General features: G+C 43.7%; 2 protein-coding genes across 3 annotated transcripts in view; one reads left to right on the forward strand and one right to left on the reverse strand.

Moving 5' to 3' along the window:
• The window catches only part of LOC120543671, a 620163-nt gene that overhangs the window by 113399 nt on the left and 483031 nt on the right, over positions 1 to 23733 (forward strand). The gene's annotated exons all lie outside the window — the stretch shown is intronic.
• LOC120543685 (E3 ubiquitin/ISG15 ligase TRIM25-like) lies at positions 2299 to 2969 on the reverse strand. Its single transcript, XM_039776843.1, has one exon. It carries the CDS (start codon positions 2920 to 2922, stop codon positions 2467 to 2469), a length of 456 nt encoding a protein of 151 aa, XP_039632777.1. The 5' UTR covers positions 2923 to 2969; the 3' UTR covers positions 2299 to 2466.

The raw sequence follows: 23733 nt of genomic DNA on the forward strand, positions 1-23733 counted from the left end.
TATTGAACCTATAATCTATTTGATTTAGGTGCAATCCTGCGGGCGAAAAAGTCCTAGTCCTACTAATCCCATTCTGAGGCTGCAGCACCATCATTAACAGAATTATAATCCATAATCTTTTATTTCAAAGGGTTTACATCATTCACCTGCAATACCGTGGAACTCCTTTTAAAAACGTTTAGGCTATAACACGTTTCAGAGCGAGTCACACTCTTCTGACGGCACTTTGCTACAGTGGCTTTATTAATATGCTCCGCATCACCAATATTTTAAAGACAAATGCCGATGGCAAAAAAACGTAATGCGACACAATAATCTGCTAGAATGTAAGAGCATAGATGGGTGATGTTAGTGATATGAGGATGATAAGGTTATGTAGGCTAGGCCTACATAACTGATCGACTGGGAAGAAAAACGATACCGCTCAAATAGAAAGTTATCTGAAAATTAAAATGTCGGGGCTTCAATATCATCTCCCGACATATGTTTAACTCTCTGTGAAGTAAAGCAGCTTCTTCATCAATGGGATCGTAGACAAAAGGAAATGCCATGTTTTGAGAAATAAAATTGCATGGTTAATAAACCAACATATTTTTTTTATTATTCATGCCGATAACAAACTGCGCTAAAATGCGCCCGATACAGACTGAATGAATGAATGAGGAAATGAGAGAGCGCTGTGTCAGAGGGAGGAGACTGAGACAAACTCAAGGTTTCTTGAAGAAAACCTGCTGGTGACCAGGTTAGGTTCACAGGCTCAGTTACCATAGTAACTGACTCAGAGGTGAAGTTACCTCTCTTTCTGAAACAGAAAACCCAGAGTTTCCCTCATCTCAGGCTTAACAAACTCAGAGTTTTCACTAAACCTGCTTTCTGAAATACCACCCTGGAAAAACCTGGTCTAAAAACAGTGGCGCTACTCTAAAGTCAGTGGCGCGTTACTCAGATGCTATTTTAGGGGCGCATGCTTGGCCATAATGTAGCGTGTGCACAACGCGCATACACTTTGCTTCTCTCATCTACACGGACGCAGCAGTTCCCATTTTTGCAAACCATACATAATTACAAGGAAAAATATTACTGAAAATGCGCTTCAGGTGTTTGGATAGATCAGGAGGCTTTACAGTACAATCCTCAAAGAGACGCTGCATTCTTTGTGGTTTGTTGTGTTTTACACATTTCCATGAATCATGGATGTGTTGATGACATAAATGAGGAAATATTAGAGGACTTAAGGAGACGTGATGTTGAACTACGGTGGGATCTGGTCCGGGAGTAATGCGCGATGCGAGCGGGTGGACGGAGATGGAGTGGGGAGGAAGGGGCACAACAGGAGCAGGTGGTGCGTTTGGAGGCCCACGCTCCATGGCTGCAGCAATCCTCTCCACACTTGAGGAGATGCGCCCGAGAGGCCGCAGCAACATCGCCACCCGGTCAAGACAGCAAGACGGGCATTTATTACTTTGCTGCATCCCGGACAGCTCCCGCTGGCGTGCGCCAGGCAAATCCGCCATCATAATAGCAATCCGCCATGGAACAAGAGCGCCTGCTCTTAAAGGGAATGTGAGATGACGCTCTGATTGGTTTATTGCACGTTACGCCCAAACCACACCTAGCTACTTCAGACCAACCCATTTTAGATTTGCGTCGGGTGCAAGAGTCATTTATCCCGCCGGTATCATAGCAACAGCGCCAGAGATCCGCCCACAAAGCTACTTGTGTTTTGCGTTTCAGATCATTAAAATAGGGCCCTTAGAGTGAATGCTACAACTGCTGGACTGGCCCCCTGAGGCGGGTTTTTTTTTTTTGAGGGGGGGGGGGACGGTGCCTTGCTCAAGGGCACCTTGGCAGTGCCCAGGAGTCCACACTCCATACTTTTGGTCCATACGGGGATTTGAACCAGCAAAAAACAACGTTTTATTTCTCCGATTCACTGCTTTGGGTTAATGTCGGTGCTATCTCTCTTCAGTCGCTCTCTACGTTGCTCGTCCACATGATGTCACTGTGCATGCGGGCACTCGTTTGTTAGCCTCCCTCTAAAATTCTGTCCACCAGTTGACAGTGAAATAGAAATAAATCAGACACACTACACCACGACACAAACAGATGAATGGTGAAGGAAGATTGATTCAACGTAGAGAGTGATGAATCTAATCATTATTTTTCTTATCATTACCCCCCCTAAAATAAGCCTGATGATGTCCTCAGACAAAGATACAGTAACAGTGAAGCAGAGAAGCCTATCTAAAGAAAATATTAAGCCTAGATTCAAGCAGACTAGCAGTAAGAAACCACAAGTCCAATGCACACTGCATGTTTATTATAAAAGGTTTCTATTAACCTGAAAATATGTTAACTAAGACCTGCAGACAAAGTGAGCTGAGGAGCTCTAACCTCCACTACAGCCCTGGTTAGCAGAATGAAGGCGCCCTCTTGTGTCCTGCATCAGTTTACACATTTCACTTGTTAACCTGCTGGGATGTTCACTGCAGGAAGACACGTCCAAACTTCACATGACATCAGTAAAGAGACGTTTAAATAGACGTAACATTGCAAAGCAGCCAGACATTGCAGACAGGACTTGTGTGCTTTGAGTTTTCTCCCGGTGCAGACATCACAGGCCACATCTTCAGCTCCAGCATAGCAGTGATCAGCAGGAGCAGCTTGGAGTCCAGTCTTCTTCAGCTCCTCCACTAAATCTGCTAACAAGTTGTTTTTCAGCAGGTCAGGCCTTGATGTGAACGTCTTCCTGCACTGAGGGCAGCTGTAGCTGTACTTACGATCCTCTACATCCCAGTGGCTTTTAATACAGTTCATGCAGTAGTTGTGTCCACAGGGAGTAGTCACCGGATCCTTCAGTAGATCCAGACAGATGGAACAAGAGAAGGTTTCCCGGTCCAGCTGAACTCCTTTCTGCGCCATTTCAGCTCTCGCTCAGTGACAACGACTGTCTGAGTCTCTCTTCCTGAGAAGTGAGACTAAAAACAGCATGTACAGTGTTTGGGAGGAGTTATCAAGTTTAGCTGCATTCCTGGACGAGGAGCAGTTTGAGAGAGATACTGGGTGTGTTGCAATGCCCAATCTACCATTAGTATGAGGTAAAGACTTCTTAGAATCAGAGGGTTTGGAGACAGATCCCCAGTTTACTAAATGACTGAGCTGTCCTGTTATTAAGTTTATATTGTTTACAAAAATCCAAACACTGAACATGGAAGACACATGAATGATTCACAGCTTTTTTCAGTAAATAGCAAATTTGCAAAGTAACTACAATCTGAGAAATATATAGAATAGATTTAGCGCCACCTTAACCATCATCAAAATGCTGCTGACATATTAAATATAGTTCTGCCTAGGACAAGAACACATCCTGAGAGGGTTTCTTCTGAATGATGAGGGCTTTAACTTTTCAATAGTTCAGGTTATCTCTGCTCTCTCCAAAGACACACACACACACACACACACACACAACTACACACAGACACACGCACAAACACACACACACACACGCATGCACACATGCACACATACACACACACACACACCTGTAGAGCTTGTTTAAAATAATACATTTTCCAATATAAATGTATATTTGTTTGATCTGATATTTATTAATAAAATCCTGAAATAGATCTTTTACTACGTGACTTTTCACCATGGACGTGCATCACGTTTTGGACCGGGATAGGTTAGAGGTCACCCAGGAAACGGCTGGCTGTTTGTGTGTGTGTGTGTGTGTGTGTGTGTGTGTGTGTGTGTGTCTGTCTGTGTGTGCGGGTCTGTGTGTATGTGTCTGTGTGTGCGGGTCTGTGTGTGTGTGTCTGTGTGTGCGGGTCTGTGTGTATGTCTGTGTGTGCGGGTCTGTGTGTATGTGTCTGTGTGTGCGGGTCTGTGTGTATGTGTCTGTGTGTGCGGGTCTGTGTGTATGTGTCTGTGTGTGCGGGTCTGTGTGTATGTGTCTGTGTGTGCGGGTCTGTGTGTATGTGTCTGTGTGTGCGGGTCTGTGTGTATGTGTCTGTGTGTGCGGGTCTGTGTGTATGTGTCTGTGTGTGCGGGTCTGTGTGTGTTCCTGAGAAGCAGTGGCGGATCTAGAAAATGTTACATGGGGGGGCAAAGGGGTAGCGAGAGATCTTGGTAGGGTGGCAGGGGAAGACGGTACATGGGAACCCCCATATGTAAACTGATATGCCCTACTACGCCCCGCGACGCCCTGCTATGCCCTAAACTGCTACAACTATTATTTCTAGTCATAGTTCCATTATCTTTTTTGTTACTATAATTACCATTATTATGAATCATAATTCTCTGTAACTGTATATCTGTATCTAACCAGCGACCACCAAGACCCTGGATATGTCTGATGTTTCTGTTGCACCAAATGCTTGCTCTTGGGAGAATTGTTGGGTCATTGTAACTTAAAGAGTGTGGTCTAGACCTACTCTATCTGTAAAGTGTCTTGAGAAGAGTGAACTGTTGTTGTATATGTAAATATTTACATATCTAACCCTATAACATATACAACAGAATGGAAATAGCCAAAAACTGAAAACACATCATGTCACAGGACATGTTATGTTACTGTACTGCAATTTATATGTAAGGAGAATATAAACCAACCATATGGTCCAGGGGTTACTGCAGCCTCCTCTTCCTCTCTGTCATCTCCTCCTCCGATCACTCTCTGCCTCTGTCCCTCTCTGTGAACCTGCAGCCTCCTCTTCATCCCTCACTGTCAATTCTTCCTTTCCCTCTTCTCTTTCACTCATTTCTGCATCTCCTTCTGTGGTCTTCTCCTGCTCTGACCTGCCTGGTCTCTCCAGTTTACTGTCTTCTCCTTCTTCATTTCCCTCCTCCTCTTCCTCCTGTGCACTACTCAGGATTTTCTTGGCTGGAAATATTCCCACTTTTAGGCTTCAGCTAATATCTCCAGCTACTCTGGCCTGCAAAAGTCAAGATGTGAAAAGCTCTTGTTATTCTTGTATTACATTACACTGTATGGCCCTGTAGCTAATAAGTAGCCTAAAAACATAACATCAGACGAGATTTATTACATGCACACATCAGTTATGTTTAGACTAGCCTTCTTAATCCCGTTGTATTTGTTGTTTTCCCAGTTTGACAGTAAAGTATGTTGCCTGGTTTAATTTGTGCAGCCGTATTGCCGTGATATGTGAGAGGAAGTGGATTTTATAGTAGCCTACTCCTTAACTAATCATATACAAATGATCGGACTCAGCGAGCTCTGTGTAGTGTGTTGTAACGTAACGCCACCGAACGCGACACCCTCTGTAAAACCGTTATGAATCAAACATGCCAGTTTGTAATATTCTGTATTATGCTCTTCTTGTCTTTACTGAAATCAAACTAATCAAACAGCAGAATGCGCACTTACAACCCCGAGGGAACAATTTGACTTTTGGCTAACAGACGCCGCTGTTGTTGATACTGACTCGCCTTTAGCAGACATTATAATTATTACAAATTTAACTTTACATGAAACGTGTGTTTTAACTTCACCTGGGAAACAGACTTCACTTTGAGAGGCTCGGGGGAGGGCTTGGTCGCTCCAGTCTTTGCCGGGATGCAGGGCCCCCACACCGCAGCAGACTCGCTGTGTGCGAGCCTGAATGGCGCCGCGGCCGACTTGCGCGTTTGATGCAGGGACGTAGCTAAGTATTTGAGGGGCAGGGGGCTAAGATTACATCTACAATTATTATTTATTATGAATTAATATAAATTCATTGTTTGTTTCAATGTTTTAAGAAGCCTGTGCACATAGTGGCAGTTTGTTTTTACAAGCAAAGTTTTTTTAACACCAGAGTTAGGGGGGCAGCTGGGGGGGCAAGGCCCTACAGTGGGGGTCAGCTGCCCCACCTTGCCCCCCTGTAGATCTGCCCCTGCTGAGAAGTGAGACTAGATTAATCTCTGATCTAAAAACAGCATGTCCAGTGTTTGGGAGGAGTTATCAAGTTTAGCTTCATTCCTAGACGGGGAGCAGTTTGAGAGAGATACTGGGTGTGTTGCAATGCCCATACTACACACACACACACACACACACACACACACACACACACACACACACACACACACAGACACAAACACACACACACACACCTCTACACGGTGCTCTGTACCCGGCTCACATTTTCTCGGCTAAACTTAAATGTCATGTGACCAGCCAGCAGTCGCTGTAATTCTATGAATAAATTAATGAGAATACGCTGAATGATGATGTGTTTATTTGATGTTGAACATTTGAAACCTGTCGATACTGATGATGTGAACAGACTGGTAATAACACTGTAATAACAGGGGACTTCAGCAAAGAACAACCGCATGGTTTTCATGTAACGTCTCACACACACACACACACACACACACACACACACAAACAGGTCACGCATAAATAATACATAAAACATGATAATACATGAACAAATATTACATTCAATACACATACTACACGGTGCTCTGTACCCAGCTCACACACACACACACACACGCACACACGCACGCACACACACAGGTTTGTGGCACTATCTTTGTGGGGACCTGTCATTGACATAATGCATTCCATAGCCCCTTACCCTAACCTTACCCTAACCTTACCCTAACCTAATTCTAATCCTAATCCTAAAACCAAGCCTTAACCCTTGTTAAGACACACACACACTCACACACGCATAAATAATACAGAAAATGATCCACCTCTGTCTCCATTCCTCTTGTCCTCCTCCTCCTCCATTCACTGTCCTTCCTTTCTTCCTTCCACTATTCCCCTTCTGGGCTCCATCTGGGCTCCACCCCTCCCTTCCTCCACTCCATTCCTCCCCTTCTCCATTCCCCCTCCCCCTTTCCCTGTCCTTCCTTCCTCTTCCCTTTCCTTTCCATTTCATTTCATTTCCTTTCCCATTTCCCTTTCCATTCCATTCCCCTTCATTTCATTTCCTTTCCCTTTTCATTTCCATTCCATTCCCCCATTTCCCCCCCATTTCCTTTCCATTTCCACTTCCCCCATTCCATTTCCTTTCCCCTTTTTCCATTTCATTTCCATTTCATTTCATTCCATTCCCATTTCCATTTCATTCATTCCCCCCTTTCTTCTTTTCCCATTTCATTCATTTCCTTTTCCCATTTCCATTTCCCTTTTCCTTTCCATTCATCCATTTCATTTCATTCATTTCATTCATTCATTTCCTATTTCCTTTCTCCATTTCCATTCCCCATTTCTTTCCATTCCCTTTTTCATTTCATTCATTCTTCATTCCCCATTTCATTTCATTCATTTCATTCATTCATTTCATTCATTTCCCCATTTCATTCATTTCATTTCCCCATTCATTTCATTTCCCCTTTTCATTTCATTCATTCATCATTCCCTGTTCCTCATTTCCCTCTCATTCCATTCCATTTCCATTTCATTCGTTTCATTTCCATTTCCATTCATTCTTTCCCTGTTTCATTTCCTCTTTCATTTCCATTCATTTCATTCCCCATTTCCCCTTCATTTCATTTTTCATTCATTTCCCTCTTTCATTCCATTCCTTCCTCTTTCCCATTCTTCATTTCCCTTTTTCCATTTCATTCCCCATTTCCCATTTCCTTTCATTCTTCCATTCCCACTCATTTCCCTTCCTTCATTCCCCTTATTTCATTCATTTCCATTTCCCATTTCATTCATTTCCTTTCCCCCTTCATTCCATTTCCATTCCTTCCATTTCCCTGTTTCCTTTCATTTCCCTGTTTCCTTCATTCATTCATTCCATTCCATTTCATTCCCTGTTTCATTATTTCCTTTTCCGTTTCATTTCCATTTCTTTCTCCTGTTTATTTCATTGCTTCCACCCTGTCCGTTTCATTTCCCTTTCCTTTCATTTCCTGTTCCTTGGCCCCCCCCCCCTCCCCACTGCCTGGCCCCCTGCTTTCCATTTCCCTACACCTATTTCGTTCTCCGTTTCCATTCATTTCCTTCCGTGTTCGTTCTCCTCCTGTTTCCTGGGTTTCTTTTTTCTGTTTCGTTTCCGTTTCCTGGGTTTCCGTTTCCTTTCGGTTTCGTTCCCTGTTTCCTGGGTTTCAGGTTTGTTTCCTGGGTTCGTTTGGGTTTCTGGTTCGTTCCCTGTTTCTGTGTTTCCTGTTCTGGGTTTCTTTCCGTTACTGGTTGTTTCTTTCGTTTCCTGGGTTTCCTGGTTTCCTGGGTTTCCTGCGGTTTCCGTTTCTTGGTTCGTTTCCTGGGTTTCGTTTGGGTTTCCTGGGTTCCTGGGTTCGGTTTTGGGTTTCCTTATCTGTTTCATGGGTTGGGCTGCCCCACCCCCCTTCTCCATCCTTTCCTCCTCCCCTCCACCCACACCTCGCCTCCCACCTCCACACCCTACCTCGCCACTTTGACAGGACCTCCACCACACAACCCCCACACACCCACACCCCCTCCACACACACACCCTCCTTACCCCACCACACACAACCACCTCCACCACCCACACATCCTCCTCACCACCACCTGGGCCACTCTCTGCACACACACACACCACCACACACACACAAGGCCACCACCAGGGCCACCCACACACACACAGAGACAGACACAGGACAGACAGGACGACGACCACACACACACATACACACACACAAAACACCACACACACAAACACACACGCACACACAGACATACACACAACACACACACACAGACACACAAAACATACACACACACACACACAGACATACACACAAAACACACACACACACACACACACAGACATACATAAAGACACACACACCACACACACACACACACACACACACACACAGAGAGAGACAGACAGACAGACACACACACACATACACACACACACAGACACACACACAAAACACACACACACAAACACACACGCACACACAGACATACACACAACACACACACACACAGACACACAACACACACACACACAGACACACAAAACATACACACACACACAGACATACACACAAAACACACACACACACACACACACACAGACATAAAGACACACACACCACACACACACACACACACACGCACATACACACACACATAGACATACACGCACACACACACACACATACACACAAAACACACACACACACACAAACACACACACAGACATACACGCACACACATACACACAAAACACACAGACAGACACACACACACAGAGACATACACACACACACAAACACACACACAGATATACACACACACACACACAGACCACTTGTTTAATTTAGACATTTCTGACTGTAATATAAACTAATATCATCAATAGTCACGATTCCATTCAATGTAAACATTTTTATTTCAACAGGGACAGCGATGCAACAATAAGAGCCACTAGATGGCAGAAAGGTACTTTGTAACCACAGTTGGAGTTTCTCAGAGTGAATGAGGTTCAGTTGAATGCAGCATTAGTTTACAGGTTTTTCCAACTGCTCACACATGTTTTCAAAACTATATCCTCTTTTTTCAAAACTCTACACACAGTTTCCCAAACTGCAAACACACAAAATGCAAAATGCCTCCCATCTCCTTCAACATGAAGCACTGCATTCAAAATACCATAAACACATCTCAACATGAAGCATTTGCATCAAATGGCAAAAACTTCTTTTATAATAGTAAATTTTTGGATATACCAAATACACACTGTTGTTCTAAATCTAAAGCTCTTCTGTCTTTCATAGGTTTATATCTACATTTACAATGTTCTAGAGCAGGGGTGTCAAACTCAACTTAACTAAGGGCCACAATGGAAAATAGTAATCATATCAAGGGCCAGACATGTTTATTGATAGGCTTTAATCGAAAAACTAAAATATCTTTGACTGCATTATTGCGTGTGTCATATAGTCTTCTCACTCACAGTTTGGTCGACATAAAGTCCTAAAGAAGTCAGGAGAAAGTTCCCCCGCCATCATAGAAAAGAAGTGCCCAAAAATGTCGGAAAAAGTGACAAAACTGTCAGAATGTTTTTTTTTTTAATGCGGCAAAAGTGACAAAAATCGTCAGAAAAAAATAAAAAATATTTCAGCAAAAGTGACAAAAACTAAGTGGGCCAAAATGTATTGTGAACCTAAATTGATATGCGGGCCAGATCAAAATCTGTGAGGGGCCGGATTTGGCCCGTGGGCCTCGAGTTTGATACATGTGTTCTAGAGAGAGAGGGATCTGCTGAGAGGGGTTGGAAACTGTAAACAACCATGTACTGTTACAGTCAAACAGAACATACTGATTGGGCCAAACGTCACGTTTAGGGTACCTCATGATGTGGGACCGAGACGGCTGCTGGTGGGAGAAGGACTGGGACCGGCCCAGACTGGCCTGGTGCCGGTCCAGCAGGTCTCGAAACGCCGGGCTGGACGGGCTGTTTTTACCTGGGAGGAGAACCACGGAGACACGGTTACCACAGCAACACGGTCACCACAGCAACACGATCACCACAGCAACACGGTCACCACAGCAACACGGTCACCACAGCAACACGGTCACCACAGCAACACGGTCACCTTCTATCATCATACTGAGGCTGCAGCTCCACTGCTACGTTTCCCCTCTCATTCCCCCTGCTCTGGTGTTTCCCCTCTCATTCCCCCTGCTCTGGTGTTTCCCCCTCTCATTCCCCCCTGCTCTGGTGTTTCCCCCTCTCATTCCCCCTGCTCTGGTGTTTCCCCCTCTTTCATTCCCCCTGCTCTGGTGTTTCCCCTCTCATTCCCCCTGCTCTGGCGTTTCCCCCTCTCATTCCCCCTGCTCTGGCGTTTCCCCCTCTCATTCCCCCTGCTCTGGTGTTTCCCCCTCTCATTCCCCCTGCTCTGGTGTTTCCATGTGTGTTGATGAGTTGCCAATCGTTCCGGACATCTGAGCTTAAAATAAATTCTGATGCAGACCTTTGAGTAAAACGTTTGAGAATCCCTGTTATTTAAGGTTTATGTTTATTTGTCCACTGGGCCTGTTTAAATAAAGTTATGGTACTTTGATAGTAAAGAGATGTGTAGTTGTTCTTACGTGACAGCGGGCGAGCATCAGGCGGAGGGTTGGACACCGAGGCCGTGAACTGGAGCTTCAACTTCATGTGTTGACTCAGCTGATCAGAGGAGGAAACACGAGAGGACAATGTCTTCAGGCTTCTAATCTAATGTATCTCATTGTAGGGGGGTGGGGCCAAATGAGTAAAGAGAAGTTCAAGGTAATAGTCAAAAACATGTCAAAACTGTTTTAAAAAACACACACGCACGCAAACACACACACACACACAGACACACAGACACATGCACATACACACACACACACACACACACACACACACACAGACACATGCACATACACACACACACAGTCACACACAGACACACACATGCACAAACACACACACACACACACACACACACACACACACGTGTGCACACACACACACACACACACACACACACACACACACAGAAGCTGTGAAAGGAGCTCTGTCTGGTCAGCTTTGCTCTTCTACAGGTTCACCACAGGGGGGCGTACTTTCTCCCCTTCTGTTCATTCTATATACAAACATGTGTCAGAGCAAATATGTAAATAGGACCATTATTAAATATGCAGACGACTCCGTCATAGTGAGTCTGCAACATAAAAATGACAGAGGCCACGGTCCAATAACTGAAGACTTTGTCCAAAGGTGTGAGGAGTCACACCTTCAATTGAACATATCCAAAACAAAGGATATGTACAATGATTTTGGAAAAACTCCAGGATATGAGGCTATAACTATAAATGGTCAACTAGTGGATCAAGTACAATCCTATACATACCTAGGGACAATTATTGACTACAAATTAAATTTCCAGGAGAATTGTGAGGCTGTCTGTAAAAAAGGGACAACAGCGTCTACACTGTTTGAGAAAATTGTAGCATTTTCATATAGACAAGACCATGAAGACATTATTCTATCATGCTTTTATCGAAACTATTATATCTTTCTCCCTAGTGGCGTGGTTCGGTTGTGTCTCAGTCAAGCACAAGAATCTCCTAAACCAAATTGTAAAATGGTGAAGTAAGCTGACTGGGGAGTCCCAGCTGCACCCCACATCCCTGTATGCTGAACAACTACAGCAGCTAGCTATGGCTAACTCAGAAGATAGTCTACACCCTCTGAACAGGGAACTCCAGTATCTTCCCTCTGGACGGAGGCTAAGGGCGTTTTCACACATACCTCGTTTGGTCCGGACTTTCGGACTTTTTAGTTTGATCCGAACCAAAATTACAGGTGTGAAACCTCCCCCGGACCACGGTCCGGATCAAAAGACCAAATTTTGGTCCGACAAAAAGAGGTGGTCTCGGTCCGGACCAAACTGAACCATGGTCCGGTTCGTTGATAGTGTGAAAGCATTTTTGGGATGGTTCGGACTTTCGGACCAAATACAGGAAGCTCTGGCAGGCTCTCCTCGTGTTACAAGACCGGGGAAGCTCCTTTAAGGAACAGCTCGGTGCTTAGAGAGAGAGAGAGAGAGAGAGACAGAGACAGAGAGAGAGACAGAGAGAGAGACAGACAGAGAGAGACAGAGACAGAGAGAGAGAGAGAGAGAGAATACATCAGCAGTTTATTTGTTAAGTGGTAGTAAATGTACAGTGTAGGTTTCAGTTTGTCTCTGAATAAATGCTCCAGAAAGAAAGTTCCCGTGTCTCGCTTCTCTACATCACAACAAAACAAAAAGAGGCGCGGCAGTAGGGGAGAGCAGCGGTCAGTAGGGGGGGGCAGTAGGGGAGAGCAGCGGTCAGTAGGGGGGGGCAGTAGGGAGAGCAGCGGTCAGTAGGGGGGGGCAGTAGGGGAGAGCAGCGGTCAGTTGAATAGCCGAAACTCGGACCCAGAGAGAGGAGACGAGAGGACGGGGAAGCCCGTCAACAAACCAATCAGTTCTAAGTATCTCAGCTCACGTATGTGATGACGGCAGGACGTAGTTTAGTCACGTAGAGGTCTTTAGTGCGCTTGCAAAACTGCCGTGTGACACCAAAACTTACCGGATCAAATGTATACAATGTAACAAAAACATGAACCTTGGTTCGGACTTTCATGTGTGAAAACGCCCTAAAAGTTCCTGGTTGTAGAACAAGCACTTTGGTCATGTACTGGTTTCTATTCCTCTTTTTTCTATTTTTTATATGTTTTAATGTTTTGTGTGTTGTATGTTATGTTGTGTTCTGCAAAGTTTTAAGGATGTCCTGCCTCTTAGACTGTAAAACTAGTTTACCTACAGGTATATGGGATTAGTTTTGTGCCTTTAATTCCAAGCAAAACTTCTCAAGTATCAAACAAAAAACACTAACTCAAGCAAAAAAACTGTCACCTCAAAGGTAAAACTTAAAACTTGCAAACAAAACATTTGTGTAGTTGTAAACTATTGGTCTTTTATTTGTTTGATATTATGTCCTTTTGTTTACAGTTCCCTCTGCTTCTTTCTCAATGATCAGTCTTTTGCTCTCTCCATCACGTTTGCAGTCATGCTCTTAGCTTTCTCCTTTGCGCTCCCTGAGTTTTTGCTTGCAATTCTGACACAAATATCTCGCGTGGGCGACCCGCACCCACAGGGGTGCGTCCCCATTGGTTAATGAGAGAAGGGTGCCTTTTTCGTCGCATTAGACGCTGAAGACACTCTGATTGGTTTATCACAGGGGTCTCAAACTCAATTTACCTGGGGGCCGCTGGAGGCGGAGTCTGGGTGAGGCTGGACCGCATCAGGTTTTACACAAGAAAAGCCTTGTTAAAAAAAATTCCTCTTTATTTTTATTATTGATATTCTTTTATCCTGCCGCGTACGCATCAAAAGAATTTAAAAATAAACCGTTAAATGGCACTTTCTGGAGAGTTTTGCGCAAAGAAATGGAGAAATTGAGTCTTACATGATATGTGCAAAACTGCAAGGTTAAGAGCCTATCCTACTCTGCATTGTTGTAGCAGGTATTAGGGCATTTAGCATTTGCATTACTATTAATTAGTCATCACTTGATACACATTGTATTACCTTGTTATGATATAAGAAGTGACCCATACAATGTGCCAAACATAATGTGCCACATGAAGAGACAGTGCAGCATGACAGTAGCAACAGCTGAGAAGATTTGGGTCTGTGGTGACCAGGTCCACCTCACAATCTTCTTCTCTCCCATTCTCTCCTTACATACACACACACACACACACACACACACACACACACACACACACACACACACACACACACACACACACACACACGGCACCGAGTGGGGCTCTCCGATGCTCGGAGGCGAGCCGTGGCCGGCTCAGAGCCGGAACTTTGGCGTTACACTTTGGCGTTATGTAGTTGACCCGCGGTGGTGAAATGTCTGCAGTTCTGGGCGGGTTGTTGCCGTGTTCTGATTGTTCTCATCTCAGCTCCGCCGAGACAAAATAGACATGCCATTTCAAAAAAATGTCATTTATTCATGTATCATCATCATTCAAATATCATGTTTTCAAAAGCATCACTTTCATAAATTTGTTTGTGACATATTTAGACTGCAAGCAGGCACATCTGGACAAACTAGCAGGCTGATCCCCGGAGAGCCCCGGCCCAATTTAACCCCTCGTTATATATAGCCTACATTTATATACATATATATACGTATAATGTCCTGGGCAGCAACTTAAAATAAGTGAAGTGAAGGCTCGGAAGAAAACACTCCATGGCAACGCTACTGTAACTTTCACTCATTGAGGAATGTTTCTCTGCTTGCATCAAGCCCGGCCGATGTCCCGCCCCCGAGAGCCATATACCCCACCGTGATTGGTGGGTTCGTTCAGCTCTGCACACAACACTGTAAAGTACCATACATATCAAACTCGCGGGCCGCACTAACATTAAACTTTCACATTAAGGCGGGGGCCACAAACTATCGTCGCGAGTTTGAGACCCCTGGTTTATCATCAGGGTGGTCAGTTTAAAAGATTTTCATCATATTTTGAGAGAGTCTAGTCATGCTCATCCCGCTCCCCATTTCCAGATTAGCGCTCCAAAACAAATAAAAAAGCTACAAAAACATGTAAACATGAAAAATCAAACACTGACAAAAAATGCTGAAAACATAGAATGTCACAAACAAAAAACACAGAATTTAACCCTTAAGTGATTTCTGTCTATTTCAGTTTACACAACTCAGCAGTGTCTCCAGGACACCAACCATACAACCTTAGTCCAGCATAGAGCGGCTGAGTGAATGTGGTCTGGACTCTGTGGAGGAGAGTCATGGTTTCAGAGACGCTGTAGAAGGACAGAATACCTGCACTGTGATCCAGGTACACTCCTACTCTGGAGGACTCAGGACCTGAGACGGGAGTTTGGACTTTGTCGTACCAAAATGTATAACTGTTGTTGTCACAATCTAACGCCCAAGATTTCTCATTTTGTCCAAATCTACATTCATCCAACCTCCCTACTCTGCTGATATTCTTGTATGCGACTGCTACAGAAACTCCTCCTCTCCTCTCGACCTCCCAGTAACAACGTCCAGTCAGACTCTCTCTACTCAGGACCTGATACCAGTCAGTGAATCTGGCTGGGTGACTAGAATAAGACTGTTGTTTACTCATGAACGTTGCTTTCCTGTTCCCCACAAATTCTTCTATCATTACTGTTGATTTCCTGTACCTCTCAGATAATAACAGCAGTGTGTTTACTGTATTTGGATCCAGTGTAATTTCACGTGAATATTTTAAGAATCCAGCTCTGGTCTTGGGCTCTTGGCTCTTGGGCTTCTCGCTGTCCTCCACTGCTTTATCAGCAGAGAGATTGATGGCCTCCGCCTGCTGTTGAAGCAGCTTCACATCTTTCTCTCTGTCCTGGATTCTCTGCTGGATGGTCTGTCGACTCCCCTCGAGCTCTCTCTGCCTCTCAGTCCTTTCTGCTGCAGCTGAGACTGTGTGGTGGCCTTTATGTTCCTCCATTAAGCAGAGATAACAGATAAGCTGCTGATCAGTACGGCAGAAAATCTTCATCACCTCATCATGACGAGAGCAGACGTTCTCCTGGAGCTTCTTGGACAGCTCCACCAGCTTGTGTTTCTTGAATGTCTCTGATTCATAATGTGGCTGAAGGTGTTGCTCACAGAAAGAAGCCAGACATTGCAGACAGGACTTGTGTGCTTTGAGTTTTCTCCCAGTGCAGACATCACAGGCCACATCTTCAGCTCCAGCATAGCAGTGATCAGCAGGAGCAGCTCGGAGTCCAGTCTTCTTCAGCTCCTCCACTAAATCTGCTAACAAGTTGTTTTTCAGCAGGACAGGCCTCGGTGTGAACGTCTTCCTGCACTGAGGGCAGCTGTAGCTGTCCTTACAATCCTCTCCATCCCAGTGGCTTTTAATACAGTTCATGCAGTAGTTGTGTCCACAGGGAGTAGTCACCGGATCCTTCAGTAGATCCAGACAGATGGAACAAGAGAAGGTTTCCCGGTCCACCTGAACTCCTTTCTGCGCCATTTCACCTCTCGCTCAGTGACAACGACTGTCTGAGTCTCACTTCCTGAGAAGTGAGACTAAAAACCGCACAGTATTTGGGAGGAGTTATCAAGTTTAGCTTCATTCCTGGATGAGAAGCAGTTTGAGAGAGATACTGGGTGTGTTACAATGCCCATACTACCATTAGTATGGTAGGAATGTTTTTGTAAGTACCAATTGTATGCAGACTGTACTGTAGGCAACAGTACATACCTTTATAAGAGCAGCTGCACTTTGTACTAAAAGTAAAAATAAAAAGTATGAGATAAGGAACGCAGTAACACTTGTTTACAACAGAGCTCATTTCTCATTTAAAAACTCTGCTGACTTCAGCTTTTAGGAGGTAAACTCTTCTTAGAATCAGAGGGTTTGGAGACAGATCCCCAGTTTACTAAATGACAGAGTTGTCCTGTTATTAAGTTTATATTGTTTACAAAAATCCAAACACAGAAGATGGAAGACACATGAATGAATCACAGCTTTTTGAAATATATAGAATAGATTTAGCACCACCTTAACCATCATCAAAATGCTGCTGACATGTTAAATTTAGTTCGGCCTAGGACAATAACACATCCTGAGATGGTTTCTTCTGAATGATGAGGGCTTTAACTTTTGAATATTTCAGGTTATCTCTGCTCTCTCCAAAGCCACACACACACACACACACACACACACAAGCTGGGAATGACATCACACCTGAGTTGACTGCGTTCCATTAAGAACTGCAAGAATAGATGGACATGTAGGGAAAACATTCCTAAAAAGTCGAGGAGGCACACTGTCACTTGGAGAACCTAAGGGCTTCAAGTGACCAACAATCGTCTGTAGTGCAGACTGAGTAACAGGTTCAAACTTTCCAAAAACTGCAGAGCAGACAACAGAGATGGAGGAATCATAAGTAGAAGGTGACATTTTAGCCCTAATAGAAGTGACCTTCTCAGTAAAAAAGTGAAGAAATTGTTCACACACAGCATGAGAGGCGTCAACACAGGCAACTTGCTGGTCATTAAGAACAGAGTCAATAGTTTTAAACAACATATGCGGGTTGTTAGAGTTAGACAGAATAATTATAAGTTAATTATCTGGCAGCGCCTATAGCAGCAGCGCGAGGTTTAAATGTATTGCAGGCAAGAACTGACTCAAATTATACAGGCATGTGGTCAGAAAACACTGCATCGCAGATCTCTAAGTTAATAACAGGCAAACCAAAGGATAAGACAAGGTCAAGTGTGTGCCCGCGTTCATGTGCGGGCCCAGACACATATTGCATCTGCATTAAAAGAGTCAATAAGATATAAAAAGTCTTTTGCCATTGGCTGAAGGCCTAACACCCCAACCAGACCGTCAATAGGTACCAACCAGGCGTCGGCAGGGGCAGGGTCCCGCAATTGCTGCAAGGTGGACCACACGGTATTCACACCGGGAAATCATGTCGAGGCGGGCCTTTATCCTCACCAGCCGTCCGCTGCGTAGCGTTTCCGCCGGGTAAGTGTAGCTGTGGGTCGGCACAGTTAGGATGGGATCCCCGATAGAAGCGGCGGCAAAGTTTTATATCCATACTCTGACATTACTAGGTCTTTGGCAGAGAGTTGAATCTCCATTAGTGCCTGGCGATCATACACCAGCAGAGGGTTAACATTTTGTGCAACAAGTGACAAAACCAGTGGTGACAGACGACAAGCCGCTAACACTGGCGCCATCTTCCGACATATACTTAGACTGCTTTTATCCTATAGACCTTCAACAATTAATGTTAAAGATATCCTCAGCTAAGCCATCTACCTGTCTCTTGGACCCCATCCCAACGAGGCTACTCAAAGAAGCGTTACCCGTGGTAAACACTTCACTACTAGATATGATCAATATGTCCTTATTAACAGGTTAGGTACCGCAGTCATTTAAAATAGCTGTGATAAAACCTCTTCTGAAAAAAACCACCCTGGATCCTGAGGTCTTAGCAAACTATAGACCTATATCTAACCTTCCCTTTCTATCCAAGATCCCTGAGAAGGTAGTTGCTAATCAGTTATGTGGTTTTCTACATAGCAACAGTTTATTTGATGATTTTCAATCAGGATTTAGAAAGAATCATAGCACAGAGACGGCACTGGTGAAAATTAAAACGACCTTCTAACAGCTGCAGACAAAGGACTTGTCTCCATTCTTGTTTTACTAGATCTTAGTGCTGCATTTGACACTATTGACCATACAATCCTGTTACAGAGATTAGAACACTTAGTCGGAATTAAAGGAACTGCACTAAGCTGGTTTAAGTCTTATTTCTCTGAGCGATCCCAATTTGTTAACATTAACGATAAACCCTCCAAGCACGCCAAAGTTAGCCATGGCGTTCCTCAAGGCTCAGTGCTTGGACCAATTCTATTTTCCTTATATATGCTTCCTCTAGGCCATATTATTAGGAAACACTCAATTAATTATCACTGCTACGCAGACGATACCCAATTATATCTGTCAATTAAGCCAGATGAAAGTGGTAAGTTAGCAAGACTTCAAACGTGTGTTGAGGATATAAAATGCTGGATGACCCACAACTTCCTGATGTTAAACTCAGACAAAACAAAAGTTATTGTGATAGGACCAACGCACCTCCGAACTTCGTTTTCGAAAGATATAGCTACTCTGGATGGTATTGCCCTGGCCTCCAGCACTGCTGTCAGAAATTTGGGAGTTATTTTTGATCAGGATATATCCTTCAACGCCCACTTAAAACAAACCTCAAGAATAGCCTTTTTCCATCTTCGTAACATTGCCAAAATTAGGAATATCCTGTCTCAAAACGATGCTGAAAAACTAGTCCATGCATTCGTTACTTCTAGACTAGATTACTGCAATTCCTTATTATCAGGTTGCCCAAATAAGTCCCTAAGACGCGTCCAGCTGATCCAGAATGCTGCAGCACGTGTTCTGACGAGAACTAAGAGAAGAGATCATATTTCTCCTGTATTAGCTTCTCTGCATTGGCTTCCTGTGAAATCTAGGATCGAATTTAAAATCCTCCTCCTGACTTACAAAGCTCTAAATGGTCAAGCACCATCATACCTAGAAGAGCTCTTAGTACCTTATTGTCCCACTAGGGAACTGCGCTCCCGGAATGCGGGGCTACTCGTGGTTCCTAGAGTCTCTGGAAGTAGACTGGGGGCCAGGGCCTTCAGCTATCAGGCTCCGCTTCTGTGGAACCAGCTTCCAGTCTGGGTTCGAGGGGCAGACACCGTCGCAACATTCAAGAGTAAACTGAAAACCCTCCTCTTTAACAAAGCTTATAGTTAGGGAGTGAGGAGTTGCAGCGTCCACCTAACCCGGCCCACCTGCTTCTCCTCGTAGTCATCAGTTTTATATACTGTATAATTAATAATATAGCAAGAGTAGAGGGAGGCGAGCCAGTACAGCCCGATCCGGTTGGGGAGAGTTCTAGCCCGACCAGGCACCTCTCTTTAAACCTGCCTCTCTTAGTTATGCTATTACAATTCTAGACTGCAGGGGAGGCTGTTTCCTTCCTATGACACACTGAGCTGCTCTCTCATCTCTACTTGTTACTTTTGTATGCATCCTGTCCCAGAATTGCTTGTTACTAATCTAGCTCTGGGGAGTTTACTCCCCGGAGTCCTTATGTTTCTTCTTTTCTCTGCAATTCCCGGCCGCATCCTGCTGCGTCCTGCTGCATCCGCCGCATCCACCTATGCTCTGCAGCGCCACGCTACATCCCGCAACGCCCTGCTGTGATGTTCCTATGCACAGAGTAGTCTGGATCCGGTATAGGGGACTGCACTACTCAGTATGACACGATGTGCCCTGCTATGACATGAACTTCCACAATAACCTTCGAAGTCACTGTGACCTTTAATGTGACTATTATCGCCACTGTTCATCACACCCCCAACCGGCCCGTCAGACACCGCCTACCAAGAGTCTGGGTCTGCCGAGGTTTCTTCCTAAAAGGGAGTTTTTCCTCGCCACTGTCGCGATAGCCACTGCTAATGCTTGCTCTTAATGGAATTACTGTAATTGTTGGGGTTTTGGAAATTGAGTGTGGTCTAGACCTACTCTATCTGTAAAGTGTCTCGAGATAACTTTTGTTATGATTTGATACTATAAATAAAATTGAATTGAATTGAAATTGAAATCTTGCCTCTTGCCCACAAAACCCCAATAGCCTACGTATCGCACAAATGACACAATGCACTGACATAATGCACAACCCCAATACCCTACGTATTTCACAACTAACATATTGCACAACCCCAATAGCCTACGTATTGCACAAATTACATAATGCACAACCCAAATAGCCTACGTATTGCACAAATGACACATTTCCACTAGGGCTGCAGCTATCGATTATTTTAGTAATCGAATATTCTACCGATTATTCCATTGTATATATATATATATATATATATATATATATATATATATATATTTGTAAGAAATCCTTAGTAAACAGCAATAGTAAATATTTATTATTGCTGTTTACAAAAAAAGGAAACCTGTCACTTGTTATATACAAAAGAAAGGTTTCCTTTTTTAGAAAAGCAAAACATTTTATTGCCAAATTCCAAGACCCTTAAAAAAAAAAAAACATTTCAATAGTACATTTTTGGTGTCCCAAATGTCAATATTTTTCACCCCCTTCCCCTTCTTGCCTCTTGCTCCTTGCACTGGATATGCAAAAGAGCTGTTCACTGACCAGAGGGTAAATGTGACTGTACGAAGCTTACAGCAGGGCCATTCAACTTTACTGTTCTGGGGGACACATTTTCAGAAGCCTAATACACAGTGAGGAGCATAGATATATCTATGGTGAGGAGAAAGAATAAAGAATGCATGATGAGGTCATTCACGTGCATATTAAGTAGCCATGCTGGGGGGAGGAGCCGTTTTGTCTCCGGCAGCAGCTAAGTTTCCAAAGATTAGAAGCAAACTAATAAACAGTTAGACTACAAACCGACAGCTTTCGTTTTAGCTTGTTAAAACATCGCTATTAGCAGAGTAGCATGCTGTAGGCTAGTTGTGTAAAATATGGCTATTAGCAGAGTAGCATGCTGTAGGCTAGTTGTGTAAAATATGGCTATTAGCAGAGTAGCATGCTGCAGGCTAGTTGTGTAAACAGAGCGGTGGACGAGAGCAGCAGACGTTAGCTACCTTGTGTCGGGTTGGCTCCGTGGAATGGATGAGTACACTGGATGTTTGTTACAGAGGTGATGTAGCAGCATGTTTGCAGCTTAAAATGATCCCAAACTTTCTGTCATTTTCTCTCGCCTGTCTCTCCTCTTAGACCCTCGCTATTTTCGTCTTCCTTCATTTGTAATCTGGGCCGTCAGTCTTGTGTTTATATACTGTCTGTGCTTGTGTCCGCAGAAGCGCAAACCTCTTGTGCGCTAGTAATAATCCTCCGTGTGGAAAAACAGTGAGCCGTACAACCTTAATTACATTGATTTAACGAAGCTTCGAGGCAAAGAATTTTGCTTCGAGGATTTTTTGTAATCAAATTATTCGAGGAATTGTTTCAGCCCTAATTTCCACATAGCCTATGCAGTACACAATGACACACGCGGGACACGACCCCAGTCTCCTGGGTGAAAGTCCTGTGTTGTTTGACCCATCCAACCAACCTCCCAGATTTTCACCCTTTCATACTACTTGCTACAGCGTCAACTCACACGTAATCACAAGGTAATGTAAGTCAATGGAGGCCAAACGGCGTTGATAAACACACTAAAAAGCGAGTATGCGTCTTGATAACACGCCATTAATGGCATATTGGCGTGTCACACATACGCCACCTCATGAGATCAGTCTGCTCTGTTAATCATTTGTTTTATACACAGGGTTAACCTTTAGTCAATCACTTATGCCAACTGACCAACCGTTTCCCATCAGGCCAAATTCCATTCACTAACTTTATCACATTAGGTCATCAGCCTCCCTGACTAAACTGGTCACCCCCTCATCTCCTGACATCAAACAGCCTGACTGAATAACAGGAAAGACTTTCTATTCATGTAGTTATGTGTTATAAAACTACTGATAGCATGAACCTTTTATGAGCCGATTAACTTATTAACTCCTTTAATAAGACACTGTTGTGAACAACCTTTAGTCACATTCTGTACTGACTCTACTTAGTAAGTAAGTAAAAACGAACTTTTGAGAGAACTCCAGTAATTTTGTCCACACTTTCAACATAAGATACAACAGAATGAAGATCTCTGTAAGTTTTACGCTGTTGCTGCTGCTCGGCGCCGTCTCCGCTGAAGAAAGTACCGATTATACGCTGCCTTTACCTCAAGACATCTACGCTGCGCTGGGACAGATGACCGGCTCGTTGGATCAACAGAAGGCAGACATGAGATTGTTGCAAAGAGAGACTCAAGGTACAGTAATGAACTGTTGTACATGGTGTCATAGCAGTTCAGAGATATCCAAAATTAGAGAAATAAGCAGCCTATGTTTCTATGTATTGGAGCAAAGTAGAGCTGCACATAGCTACCGATTATTTTCATTGTGGATTAATGTGTTATTTGTTTAGTCTCTAAATGGTGAAAAATGTGGATCAGTGTTTCCCAAAAAGCCCAAGATGACGTCCTCAAATGTCTCGTTTTTTCCACAACTCAAAGATATTCAGTTTCCTGTCACAGAGGAGAGAAGAAACTAGAAAATATTCATATTTAACAAGCTGACATCACACAAGTTTACCTGTTTTTACATAAAAAATAACTCAAACTGATTCATCGATTATCAAAATAGTTTGAGATTAATTTAATAATGACTAATCCATTAATTTTTGCGGCTCTAGAGCAATGTCTAAATAAACTGTCTCTGATTTTGCAGAACAAGTATCACAGCTGAAGACTGAAGTGGACAAGCTGAAGCAACAACAGAAAGGTATCGTTTAGGGGTGCACGATTCAGAAAATGTCACAATTCGATTCAAAAATGATTCTAGATTAAAAAACAATTCTCGATTAAAAAGATTCACGATATGTAAATGTAATTACTTCTCCCATGTGACTGCAGTAGACATACAATTTATAAAAACAAAACAAAAATATTAATTGATTTTGAATCGGTAGAGCTTGAATCGCGATATGAATGTGAATAGATTTTTTTTCCAAACCCATAGTATTATCTGATCATTTTTCTTGCTGCCGTCTCTCTCTCTCTCCCTCTCTGTCTGTCTCTCTCTCTCTTCCTGA

This window comes from Perca fluviatilis, chromosome 16, assembly GCF_010015445.1.
Source record: "Perca fluviatilis chromosome 16, GENO_Pfluv_1.0, whole genome shotgun sequence".
NCBI classification, from domain to species: domain Eukaryota; kingdom Metazoa; phylum Chordata; class Actinopteri; order Perciformes; family Percidae; genus Perca; species Perca fluviatilis.

Excerpts from the sequence above, each read along its gene's own strand:
- LOC120543685 (XM_039776843.1), bottom strand. The coding sequence starts at position 2,922 with ATGGCGCAGAAAGGAGTTCAGCTGGACCGGGAAACCTTCTCTTGTTCC.